This window comes from Nyctereutes procyonoides, unplaced genomic scaffold (genome assembly GCF_905146905.1).
Source record: "Nyctereutes procyonoides isolate TBG_1078 unplaced genomic scaffold, NYPRO_anot_genome, whole genome shotgun sequence".
Taxonomy (NCBI): domain Eukaryota; kingdom Metazoa; phylum Chordata; class Mammalia; order Carnivora; family Canidae; genus Nyctereutes; species Nyctereutes procyonoides.
In genome coordinates this window covers 46,867,310-46,880,572 of record NW_026575140.1, presented here as the reverse complement: position 1 = coordinate 46,880,572, position 13,263 = coordinate 46,867,310, and the positions used below count along the sequence as shown (strand labels likewise).

The 13,263-nt window shown below is 54.1% G+C and overlaps 1 protein-coding gene across 1 annotated transcript in view; it reads left to right on the top strand.

The window, feature by feature from the left end:
- Positions 1 to 8,150, top strand: part of MAP2K3 (mitogen-activated protein kinase kinase 3) — a 29,626-nt gene extending 21,476 nt beyond the window's left edge. The window contains exons 9-12 of the mRNA XM_055305681.1: positions 332 to 409; positions 4,928 to 5,067; positions 6,365 to 6,410; positions 7,049 to 8,150. Coding sequence (XP_055161656.1) covers positions 332 to 409; positions 4,928 to 5,067; positions 6,365 to 6,410; positions 7,049 to 7,132 — 348 coding nt within the window. The 3' untranslated portion in view covers positions 7,133 to 8,150. The remainder of the gene's footprint in view (positions 1 to 331; positions 410 to 4,927; positions 5,068 to 6,364; positions 6,411 to 7,048) is intronic.
- Positions 8,151 to 13,263: the final 5,113 nt, after the last annotated feature.

Genomic DNA, 13,263 nt, shown 5'->3' with positions numbered 1-13,263 from the left:
CCCATTTGGATGATAAGTTTCATGAACACTTACAGGGAGGTAACCTGTGGGATTAGTGTAGGCCCTACCCCTCTCCCAGTGTCTTGAGGGTGCCCTCCCTCCGTGGGCAGCGGTGCCAGTGAGGATGGTTTGGGCCTTCACCACCAGACCCTGGTGCTCACTGGCCTCACTTCTCTCACCTGCTCAGGAGCAGTGGGGAGGGGGATAGGATGAGCCTGACTCTTCTGTTTGGGATTAGAGAAGCAAGACCTAGCTGAGGGAACCTTGCGTGGCCCCTATCTGGCCCCTCACCGTGGGGTGGGTGTTCATGCCTCACTGATCCCTTTTACAGCCCGAGAGAATCAACCCGGAGCTTAACCAGAAGGGCTACAATGTCAAGTCCGATGTCTGGAGTCTCGGCATCACCATGGTAACTACTTGGAGCTGGGTTTGGCCCTTGCTGGTTGGGTGGGGCCTGGGGACCAAGGTGGGGGGCGGGGCATGCTCAGTCCAGGAGCTTCAGGCAGGCCCATCAAATAGTTTAGGCCTGGAAAAAAGTGTTGGCTTCACAATCTGAGAAGAAAACGTGTCATCAAAAATGATGCTGTACCTAAGGGAGTATGTATAGTGGTGTTAACCCCTTCCTGAGGGGGAGGTGTGATAAGTGGTCTATTAGACTTGCCCCAGAGCTCATGGTGCTTGTTGAAAAATCACAGCCAATTCCAAATTCAATGAATTCTTGGTACCCGAATAATTTACAAAGCAAAATGGAAAAAAATCTTAAGAATACTGTTTTTCACAGTGTGGAAACATTGCCACTCGTGAGGTCGTCATGCATTTCCTGGAGTGTGGTGGGCTGGGGTGGGTGGGCTGTCAGTCCTGGGACTGTAGGCACTGGGAGAGCTGAGGGCGGGTGCCTGGCCACATCTGAGGTCCAGGAGGAGGTCTAAGCCTTTGTGCCTCTCCTTCTTTATTGAACTGCACAGTGAATCTCTGCCCCTGCTGAGTCAGGGCTTGGCTCAGAAGTGGGTCAAGGTTTAATTATGTATGAATTTAGAAAGCCCATTCTGGTACCCATGTGGAGAATGGGCTGAAGGGACACAAAAAAGACCAGGATGCTAGTCCCCTGCCAGGGTACCCAGGAAAATGTTGCTGTGATGGTGGCCCTAGGATGCACAAGGGACTGACTCAGCTGGCTGAGGGGTCACTGGCCTCTGTCCCCATCCCAACCATTCAAACTAATGGGAAGTGTCCGTGGTGTCTACATTTCCATGGTGTCAGCACCCTCCCTGCCCCAGCTCCTTTGGCCTCCTGGTGTTGGGGACAGGGTACAATCAGTAATCAACAACCAGACCAGTAAAATACCTTTGGGATGGGGTGTGGAGAGGAGAGACTCGGGTGGGAGCAGAGCAGCACAAGCTTCTGAGGAGGTGGGTGTGTGCCTAGTGTGTGCCTGCGGGGCTACATTCAAGGGGAGGCCAGAGAAGAGGTGGGTGGGAGTTCAGGGCCAATGCAGATGTTTTAGATCTTGATGATGTTGCAGGTTGGTGTGTTTTTTTGAAGATTTTATTTATTTGAGAGAGAGAGATAGAGATAGTTACAGAGATAACATGAGAGAGAGAGAGAGAGAGAGAGAGAGAGAAGCAGTAGGAAGGAGAGAGAGAACCAAGCTCCCCACTGAGCAGGGAGCCCGACGTGGGGCCTTGGGATCATGACCTGAGCCGAAGGGGACACTTAACTGACCAAACCACTCACGTGCCCTGATAATGCAGTTTTATTATCCTAATCCTGCTCCTCATGCAAGTGGTGTCTGTGCTCAGTGAGTGGGAAAGGATCAAAAGCAAAATTGTTTTGTCAGAAAATGGGAATTGGGTGATACCTTCAATTTTTCTTACTACTGCCAACACTATCATTTTTCAATTACGCATTTTCCTTTTTGGAGCAGAGGGGAATGTGCCAAGTCTAAAAGTGCACATTATACCTGCAGATAGGAGTTTCCCAACTCCTGAGTTAAAAAATAAGAGCAGGGAACCCTGGGTGGCACAGCGGTTTGGTGCCTGCCTTTGGCCCAGGGCGCGATCCTGGAGACCCGGGATCCAATCCCACGTCGGGCTCCCTGTGCATGGAGCCTGCTTCTCCCTCTGCCTATGTCTCTGCCTCTCTCTCTGTGACTATCATAAATAAAAAAAAAAAAATAAGAGCAGATTCTTGCTGGATTTCCAGACTATACACAACTGGTTGGATGTTAGAGACCCCACTTGGGCACTTGCCACATGCGCACCCCGCTCCCTTCCCTCCGCCCCTCCCTCCCATCCATCCATCCACCTGTCATTCTTGGGGACCCACCACATCCCATTGACGTTCTGATGTCTCTGGGAGAACTTGGGCACCTGTGTGCTAGCAGATAATGTGTAACAAACTGCTCCGCAGCCTGGAGACGTAAAGCACCAATAGTTCATTGTTTCTCACATTTCTGCATTCCGGGCTGGACTAGCCAGGCAGTTCTTCTATGCCACCTGGCTCTAGCTGGGTTCAGGGCTGGGCTGGAAGGTCTGAGAAGGCTTTAGAGATGTGGGCCTCCACGTGACTTCCTCCTGGCTGGCTGCCCGCTAGCTTCCTCAGAGCGTGGTGCCGAGGGTTACTGAAGTCTTGGGGTGCCTGGCTTCCATGAGAGAAGTGCTCTGAACTGCTTGTCCCAGGACTGGCACAGTGTCACTTCTAATTATGTTGGTCAAAGTGTCATAGGCCATGCCAGGGTCAAGGGGAGATAGAGGCTGTGTCTGGATGGGTACTAGCATGCACACATAGGAGAAGCTGTGCTGGCGGCATAGGAGACTGGCTGCTATGGTGAAGGTTAGGTATTTCCCCCAAAAGTTACAAAAGTAATAGAAACATTCTCTAAAAACAGAGAGAGAAAGTAAAAAGAAGAAAAAAATCATCATGGTTCCATTCAAAGACATATAGCCCCTTCTCCCTACCATCGAGTGCCAACACTGTGCATTTCCTTCTAGACATTTTGCCTCTTTCTAAAAAACATCTATGGTTTTTATTTTGCGTTTCTCACTTAGCATCACTCACTCATGTTTCTCTGGATTGTTAGAAACCCCTGTAGGCATCTCTTCAAGAGACACCACAACCATCTGCCACCAGCTACTCAGCCAGTCCCTAATGTGGGATGTTTTATTTGTTTCTGTTTTTTTTTTCCTTCCATCTGAAATCCCTGGTTGACCTGGAGGAGTGACCTCTGAGGCACTGGGTGCCAGGCCTGCCCCTCTGCGTGGTTCTCTTTCAGAACCCCCGCCGGGTAGCCCTCTGTGGGCACTTGACAACAGCCACCAACATAAAGACATGGGATGATATTCGGGAAGGCTCTTGACCATAACAAGTATTTGGTCAAGTGCTGATCGCATGAATTCCTGAGTGGGGTCTCCGAGCATGGCCCTCATGGTCATGGCTGAGACTCAGCCGCCCAGTGGCAGGCCAGTCCCTGGTGCTGGGTGTTTAGACTGCTTCCTAATACTCACTGTTACGGATCACACCGTACCACGCATTTTTCTGCCCAGAGCCTGTTTTGTTTTGTTTTTCATCTTTTGAGCTCATTAGAAAAAATTACCAGGAAAATGGATTACGGGGTCAGGAGTCTGGACAATTTTCTGTTTTCCTAATTGTAAGTCTGGTAGGACCCTAGGTCCTTTCCTGGAAACCCACACAGGATCCTAACTTGTGCTCCTTGGAATCGGTGACAATTCTAGGAAAAAGCATCCTGAATTTGTCCTGTGAAAGCCCACACCAGATCACAAGCGTGCCTGCCGCATTTTGCACACCCTCCATCTGTGGGGTGTGTTTATATCTTGGCTAGAAAGGGGCCTTTAGCCTAATGGGAAGGCCCTTTCTTAGCACAATAATTAGTAAGCTGTTCAGGCGCCAGTTGCCAACACGAAGCATTTGTTTGAGCTGAGGTCTCTTGTGTTCATTATGGTGATTATGGCCTGTCAGTGAGAAGTCTCTCTGCTGTTTCAGGCGGGGGGCCTGGGCTGACCTGGTTTTTTTTTTTTTTTTTTTTTTTAAACTCAGCAGTCAGAATCAACCCAGAGTTTGTTGTTAGATAGCTGGTATTTTCCACAAATGACTTCCCACCAACTGTAGGCAAGGCATGTGGCTAGGGGTCTGGCACGGGTGCAGAGGCCAGGCGGCCTCAGTGCCCCCTGCAGGGAGTCCAGGGGGTCCGCAGGGAGGGGGAAGTCTTCCCGGAGGAGGGGGCCTTGGAGATGGGTCCTGCTGGCCACTGATGAGGGTTGGGGGGAGTAGAAGGAGCAGCTGCAAACCTCAGTGTCTGATGGGGCCCCAGGGGGCCGTTGCCAAAGTAAAGGAGCTGACCAAATGCAGGTCTCAGCATCTCCAGCTTCGGGGAGAGGCAGGCTGACGGGGATAATTTCATTTCCCCTTTGCCTGCTCTGGCATAATGACAACTACCCAAATAAACGGCAGCAGATACTTAAGACCCTGTGGAGACGTTAGGGAGGGGTGGCGTGTGGTGAGCGGGGAAGCTGCTGCCTGTCCCACACGCCTTTGCCGCCTTTGCCGCCTTTGCCGACTGCTGCCCTGGGGGAGGGTGTCAGCGCCTCTGATTTTTCCAGATTAGTTGGCACTTGGGTTTTTATGTAAAGCCTTCTGAATTTAGGTTGTATGAAAGCCTGATGATGCTCGAACCAGTGACAACTCTGGGCTGGATTTGCTTCCTGAGCCAGTGTGTGCAGGCTGGGTCAGAGGAAGCAACGCTTGCTGTTCCCCCGGCTTTCATCTTCATTTTGATGTCATGTGTCTGCCCCTCAACCTGCCTTGTGGCCCAGCTTTGGGTGGCAAGCCAGGCCAGACAGGTTCCCCAAATGCCCTGCTCCTGGGGGCAGAGTGTGCGCGCATCTGACCAGAGCTACCGCCCCCACTGCAGATTGAGATGGCCATTCTACGGTTTCCGTATGAATCCTGGGGGACTCCGTTCCAGCAGCTGAAGCAGGTGGTGGAAGAGCCATCTCCCCAGCTCCCGGCCGACCGTTTCTCTCCTGAGTTCGTGGACTTCACTGCACAGTGGTGAGTCTGCAGCCCTGCACTGGCTCTGGGCCCCCCCAAGCCCCAGGTGGCACCCTTCCCTACTCTGGCCCAATTCCAGCTCCTCCTGGTGCCCAGTCCCCTCCTCCGTTAGCAAATAACCGCCGAACAGCATGTCATCAGAATATGCAAGGCATTAATAGAGCATAAGGAAACTGTGGCAAACTATGGTCCTTGGGGAGATTTTAATAGTCCTTCTAGAGACAGACAGACCAGGCAGCCAGGAAAAGAAAACAAAGAGCAGACGGAGGACTTGAGTAGCAGACAGAGTTGCTTTATTGACGCGTAGAACTTTGTACCAAGGTAAAGAATGCCCATGGGAGCTCTATTTAAAAAATATGTTCGAGATTGAAAAGGAAACAGGGAAAAGGAAGAAGGCAGAGTCATCCAGGTCATGTTCCCTGCCCATAATTACATCAAACAAGAAGTGCGTAACTGCAGAGGGATGAGATATGTGGTAATGCAAAGTAAATTCTTCTGACCAACTCTTGGAGTTGTTTTGTTTTTTTAAGATTTATTTCTTTGAGAGGGAGGGAGAGAGGGAAGGGTGAAGAGGGGCAGAGGGGGAGAGAGAATCTCCAGCAGACTCCCTGCTGAGCATGGAGCCCAAAGGGGCGCTGGATCCCATGACCCTGAGGTCATGACCTGAGCCAAAACCAAGAGGCAGACACTTAACCGACCAGAGCCATCCAGGCATCCCCCAAGGCTTGGATTTTGACAGAGATTTGAAAAATAAAAATACAAGGTATTCAGAAGTGAAGGACAGAAACCATCGACATATCTGTGTATCGTGGGCAAAGGGATGCTTGGAGGAAAATGTCTATCCTTTATTTCTTTTATGAGAAAATAAAAAAGACCGGAAACAAATGAGCATGGCAAATGGACCGGCTTGTCACCTTGACCCTTTACACAGGGCCTCCCCGGCCCCAGGACCCGTGATGAGGAGTTTCCCTCCTGATTATGGACCCCATGTGTGCGTGATTGTTATCTACTGCATTTCAGTATCATTTGGTATCAGAGCGTTGAGGATTTCCTGGATTGCTCTAGATATAAGAAAACGAATACCCCAAGAGGCAGAGAAGCTTGGTCCAAGTCTGTAGTTTGTACCCCCAGATCCCACTCCATCCCCACGGGTCCCCAGGGCAGTCCCACCCCTGCTTCCCAGAGCCCAGGAGCACATGTGTCCTCACTGCCCAGTTAGCGGGGAGCCCACCTGGCTTGGCTGGCTGGAGACCTCTGTCATGCCAGCCTGGCTCCAGCCTGCCCTGTTCTCTCCTAGCTTGAGGAAGAACCCCGCAGAGCGCATGAGCTACTTGGAGCTGATGGTGAGTGTGGGGCGTGAGCGGTGGACTGGCGGGGCTGGGGGGGAGGGCTGCATACCTGTGCACAGGGATGGCAGCACCCTCGGCTTGCCTCTGTCTTCGTTCCTTCAGGTACTCAGTTCACTCAAACACACCCTGGCTCCTTCCTCCCTCCTCCACACCAGGCTTGGTGGAGGGCCACACAGGCAGTGCTCCCACAGATGGTGCAGAGGGATGGGGTCGGGGGGAGGGAGGTGAGCCACTTTATCCGAAGGTATCAGGGCAGGCTTCACAGAGGAGGTGACATTTGACCTGGGCTTGGAAGGACTGACAAGGGTTCATACCTGCTGATGGAGAGGGCATTCCCCTTGGCCAGGGGTTTGTGTGGGGAAGAGTGAGCTCAGTGTGGCCAGGGGATGGCTGCAGGAGGGCAGGGGAGGAAGCCATCGATGCTGTCTCAAGCAAGGAGGGCTTCCTGAAGATGGAGGTCCTGGAAGGCTGAGTAGGAGTCTGTCAGGCAGAGAGAGTAGTGTCCCGGGCAGGAGCACACGGGGGCCGGGGGTGCTTTGGGGAATGTAGGAGCATCTCTACGTCACTTCCTTACCCCTCTGCCTCACCAACGAACCCTTACCCAAGGTGACTGTCTTCTCTTGTCCCACCAGGAGCACCCATTCTTCACATTGCACAAAACCAAGAAGACAGACATTGCGGCTTTCGTGAAGGAGATCCTGGGGGAGGACTCATAGGGGGCAGGGCCATGGACTGCACTGGGCCCTCCAGCACCCTACAGCCCCCTCTGCTGGGGCAGTGCTTGCCCATGCCCAGAAGCTACTGCCACCCCAGCCTTGGGTGTTTGGGGGAAGAATCGAGGGGGCTGCTCCTGCCTGGCTCGATAGCAGGCCGTTGGTCCCAAGTGCCAAAGAACCAGACCACTGGGGCCCTCAGCCAGGCCCTTGTGGACCCCACCAGTGCCTCTGCCCCTGCTGCTTCAAGGACCCCATCTCCAGCCCCCGAGATCCTGGACTTGGAGGGGCCCGGATGGCAGACCCTATTGCTCCTCACAGAGAAGGCAGCCGGTGCCCGTGTGCGGGAAACTGCCGTGGCCCAGCCCTGGATGCCACCCAAGTTGTATATTTTTTTAATCTCTTGACTGAATGGACTTTGCAAACATTGGCCTAGGGTGGCCATGCCTCTGTCCTGGCTTCAGTATTTGGGGGGAGACACACTCGGGGGATGAGCCATGTGAATCCTCCTGAGTCCCCATGAGTGAGACAACAGCCACCCGAGCCTTCACCCTGGCAATGGCTAATAAGGCCTCTAAGGGCACACGGGCTCAACCTAGCTCCCGCCCACTGCCTCGGGAGGGGGTTTTCACTTTTTTTTAATTTATCCTCTTGATTTTTTTTCTTTTGCTTTGTGGGTTTGACTGGTTTTTCTTGCATGGTTTGGAGCCGATCACTTTTCTCCCACCCCCTAGGGACCAGCAGGTGGAGATCCCTGTGTCTCTGCTCAGTCTGGGGTCTAGGGGGATGGGCCCAAGGTCTCTGCTCAGAGAGGTGCTAGGGGAGCTGTCTAGCTCACTCTCCTTGGGGACCGGCTCAACGGGGGCTGTGGATTTGCTTTTGGTGTTGTTTAAAAAAAAAAAGAAAGAAAAAATATACTTTTTGAAGAAAGGACTGCCCAGGGTTTTATCCCTGATAGGTCGGGGCAGTTACCTGATTGCTGTTTTAATTTAAAAAAAAAAAAAGGAAAAGTAGAACAACAGTTGTGTGAGACTGTGTATCAAAGCGGCGAGCTCCACTCCGTGGTGAAGATCTGGGGCCCATAGGAGGAAGGGTCAGGGCTAGGGCAGCGTGGTCAGGGAAAGAGGTCCTGCTGAACCCTTCAGGGCCCTGCACTTGACAGACCCGTGCACATGTGAGGATGCTGAAGCTCCCAGCTGAGGCTCTAGGCCCTGTGCTGGACACTGGGCCGAGCAGCAGACGTAGGCCCAATCCACTGGTGGATGCGCCTGTCCCCCACTGGTGAAGACTGCATTGCCAGGTGCACACAGGGATGAGCACGTGCCAAGCACTGCACCCCAGCCTTGACATGGTCACCTCATCAAGCATGTTGTGTTACTGGCTCAGATGACGTTGGTACCCTGCTGTACAGATGTGAAAACAGGTTCAGAAAGTTGAGAAAAAGCCGTATACCTTGGAAGGCTGAGACACGGAGGCTTGGGGACAGATACAGGTCCCCTCTGAGGGGCCTGGGGGGCAGCTCAAGGAAGGCTCCTTGCCAGGGTCCAGTGTGGCCCTGCAATCCTGTGATCCTTGAGGCCTGGGCGAGGGCTGACACCCTCCTTCAACAGACTGAAGCAGAAGGGATTTATTTATTTATTTATTTATTCATTCATTCATTCATTCATTCATTATTTATTTATTTATTTTTTATGCTCATGTAAGAACTGCGGTGGGCTTCAGGCATCATTGGATCAAGGAGCCTGGTTCATATCCTGAAGAATCCGTGCCCCCCTTAGCTTGGCTTCCTGTGTCTGGGTTTCGGATTCGCACTTCCCTGGTGGGGACAAGTCGCAGCCGCTTAGCAAAGCCCCAGCGTAAGTGTCCAGGCTGGCTCCCCGGAGTCGCATGCCGGTCCTCCTGCCAGTCACAGACCAGGAGGATCAAACGTGGGAGAGTCAGCCCGCCCACATCTCCAGGTCTGAGGGCAGGGCCTCCCTGGTCGTGGGTGGGAACTGGGGCGCGCTCCCGGAGGGAGGCATGGATCTCTTTGGGGTCCATCTGTCCTCTGCCTTTGTGCACACTCCTCTCAGCCTCAGTTGCGCCGGAAGGGAAGTCCGCTCTTTGCTCCAAGGTGGTCCTCAGTCTGGGACAGGCTTCTGCGGCGAATCCCTCCTGGGCACGGCCCTCCGTCTTTCCTCAGGCAGGCAGTGGCCCCCTGGCTCTGCCATCGGCCTGCAGCGCCCCTCCCGCACCTTCCCGGGCTGCCTGGCACCCCCAGCCCGTTCGTGGGCGCAGCCAGGCTAGCTCCTCTTCTCCGGCTTTACCTGGGTGCGTGCGCCCTGCCACTGTCGTGTCCCCAAGCCGGCCTCCAGCGAGCGTCCCGCCAACCTCCGGTGAATGAGGCTGCGAGTGAATGGATGGCTACGCGAGGGGAAGGAGGCGGGCGTGAATGAACTCCGGAGCCCGGCCTGTGGGTGCGCGCGTGGACGCAGGCGCGTGCGCGGACCGCCCGCAGGCCCGCGTGTGTGCGCGCACACGGCCGGCGGGACCGAGGCCCCGGGGCGCGGCCCCCGCCGTTCCTCCCGCCGCCACCAGGAGGCGGCAGAGCCCCGACTTTGACCCCGTGTCCTCGGAGCCCCGCCCAGCCTCGGAGCGCCCTGCCCCCACCCTGCGGCCCGCGCTCCGACCCTGGCGGGGCGCGGTTGGTCACCCCGACTGGCTGGCTTGCGCACCCCCACCCGTCTCTGCGCGCATAGGGCGGGGTGGGCGCTCCAGGCCTGACGGACAGGGACCCGGCAGAGGCCTGACTCGTCTGCAGCATCCTGTGGGTGCACAGCGCTCTGTAGCTGGCAAATGGCTCCCCGGTTCACAGAGAGCAAGACAGTTCCCGAAGGACTTTGCAGAGCTCTTTACAAAACAGTTTGCAAAGCCCTGTACTGAATTATAAAGCATTTTGTAGTTTACCAAGTAGTTCACAGTTTGCCAAGTACTGGCCCCGTTAGAAAGCACTTTAGAGTTTGCAGATTCCTCCACACATTAGTTCGAACACCAGTTGTTTGCGGGTTCAGTTACTATTTATGGGATCCTCCAGCTCTTACAAAGGGGGTCCAGGAATCCAAGTGGGAGATGCCCGTGTGCAGATAATTTTGACATTCACAAAGGACATGCTCAGTCCACGGGCCCTTGACAGTTTATATAACCTATGACCTCAGTGAAGGCTTCCTGCCTGCTCCTCCCTGAAAGTGGCGGGGTCCCCTCTTCCCTGTCCCCAGGCTGTGAGGTAGAGATCAGAGGTCCTTCTGCTAAGGGCGGGATGTCTCTGTTTCTCTCCAGGCAGCGAGGTCTGCACGGTGCCTATTCCTGGGGCCAATGAGCCTCACTAGACTGAGAAACAGGTGGCAGAGGCAGTGGACTTCCTGTTTTAATGACAGTTTTGAGAGGCTCCTCATCAGGTAGCATTAAAATGCAGCATTCAGGCCTGGTCGGGAGTGGGAAAGCAGCCTTCGAGGGAGGATTTGGCTACTTCCCTTCTGCCAGGGAAGGCAGCCTTCCTTGTTATGTGTCAGCCCAGTCTCTCCTCGTGAGAACAGGACTGTGGTTCCCTCCTCCCCTAGTCCAAGCCTCCTGCTGGCCCACAACACCCACACCAGCTGGCCCACCCTATCATCACTTTCCCACTTATTCCCTGAGCATCAGACACACAGCGCTCAAACACACCTCAGGGCCTTTGCACTGGCTATTCTCACTGCCCAGAACAGTCTCCCAAGATGTCCTCCTGGCTGACTCAGATGTCCACATGTGGCCTCCCTGAACGCCCTGTCACTCTATCCCATCACCCTAGCATATTTTCTTCTCTTACTCAGAGCCCGGAATAGAGAGGGGTCACTGACAGGAAATGGCAGGTGCAGGTACGGTGCCCTCTGGCCTCAAGGCTGAACCTTGAACCAGTGCAGTGAGGCCAGGGGAGCCCAGCCTCGCTGGGTCTGGGGGTGGGGGGATGGGGCCGCAGTTGTATTGATTCTGGGGCATAGGTCCTGGGAGGCCACCCCCTCATTGTACTGCCTGGGGCCCCTGCACCTCGGAGAACGAAGCAAATAGCTCAAAGCCACCCAGCAAGCAGCAGCAAAGCTGGGTGCTGAGTGCTCAGTTGGTGTCTCCCAAACATCAGCTGCCTGGCTCTGTGTCTGAGCGCAGGGCTCCCTGTGATGCTGCAGAGGACCTCGATTCAGGGTGAGTCCCTGCTCCAGTTTGTCAGCCTGTTTGGGTGACTCTGGCCCAGGGAAGAGGGAGGGGCTAGCAAATGGCTCCCAACCCCCAGCTTTATCTTGGGCCCCGCTGCCTGTGGGCAGGGGCGGTGGCTGAGCAAGCAGGCTGCTGTCATTTCCTCTCCCAGCAGGGACTTAGCATCTGGCCCAGCCCTCCTGTGCTGTGCTGATGCTTTCCCAGCCAACCCGCCCCCCCCACCACCACCCAGGGTCTGTGGCCTCTGCTTGTACACCTCCCGCGATGGGGAGCTCATTCTCCTTTAGATGTGCTTCCTGGAGGGATCAGAGATTCTTCTTGTCCTGGTTCTACTCCCCGAGGCCTGTGACGTGAGGGCCTCATGAGTAAACCCTGGCACGCTGTAAGTGTTCATTTCTTTGCCTCTTGTGAAAGCCATTTCAAATCCTTTTGGAAACCAGGTGGGAGGGTATATATATACATGAGCTGTGCTATGTTTATCGTAGCTCATGCATCCTCATGCCTGGGAGACGGGTTCTCCTGGAGGTTACAAAGGCTCAGTGAGGATCTGGTCCTGCCCCAGGCCCCCAGACGGTAAAGCAGAGCTGGGTGAACCCAGAAACCCGGGAGTCTGCCCTGCCCCCCACCGCAGCCCAAGCTTGGCCCTACCCTGAGCGAGCCACCTGCCAAGCCAGGTTTAGCTGCATCCACCCCCTCTAGCCTTGCCGAAGCTGTGGGCTGCTCTATTCTTGTCCTGGGCCGGCCTTGCCGCGAGACTTGGGTGGAAGGAGGGCCTGGGAGGCGGCGGCAGCTGTGACCTCTGGTTGGGATGCACCAGCCCAGGAAGTCCGTCCCTTCCATGGCTCCCCATTGCCCCATGGGGTCCAGGCAAAGGGGCTCAGCAGGGATTCTCTACGTCACAGCCTTGTCTGGATCTTTCACTGTAAGACTTGACACCCGGAAGGTGTCATCTGAGCACCCACTGTGTACCAGGCAGTGCTCTGGAATTGGAGCTCCAGTGGGGCCGAGGCCGACCTGGGCCTGCCCTCAGTGAGCTCAGCGAGGGCTTCAGACACGGCACAAGCAAACCCACAGATACTTAAAGCAACTGCTTTCCTACTTCTTCTGCATTATCACTCCCTAAGGAGAAACATCAAATTCAATTAATTAATTAATCAAATCATTTACATTTGTTAAACTTAATTATAATTAAGTAATTAAAAGTGATGAATTAACTCAATTATTTAAATTTACTTTCTCCCTAATGAGAGATATAGTACTAAGGGATAAGATTTTGTCATGTAGGGCCACAAATTATTGTACCATTGAAGTCTTGTTTTCACTCCCCCAAGGATCAGCTAGGAGTATTATAAACTGCACTCAGTGCTGTGAAAGAAAAGGGGGGCAGCCCTGGTGGCTCAGTGGTTTAGCGCCTTCAGTCCAGGGCATGATTCTGGAGACCCGGGCTTCCTGCATGGAGCCTGCTTCTCCCTCTGCCTGTGTCTCTGCTTCTCTCTCTCTGTGTCTCTCATGAATAAATAAATAAATAATCATAAAAAAAGAGAGAGAGAGAGAAAAGGGGACAGGTGAGAATGGGACCCTTACTGGGTTCTGGCCATGGGAGAGAGCCCGCAGCCTCAGAAGGCTACATGTAAGGGGAGTTCCAGGAGGAGGAGGAAGAATTAAGTAGGTGAAGAGTGGAGAGAGCATGCCAGGAACAGCCTGTGCAAAGGTCCTGAGGTGGGAGGGGACTTGGTGCCGCAGAAGAGAGAATCAAGGGTTCAGGCAGATCACCTGGGGTCCTGTGACCTCTGTTGCAGGATGCAACAGAGAGTCTAGACTTTGTTTTCAGGGCCTAAGGGGAGTTGTTGGAGTGTTTTAGGCAGCAGAGACATACAGTCAGACTTACATGAAGAAGAACAATAACGCCT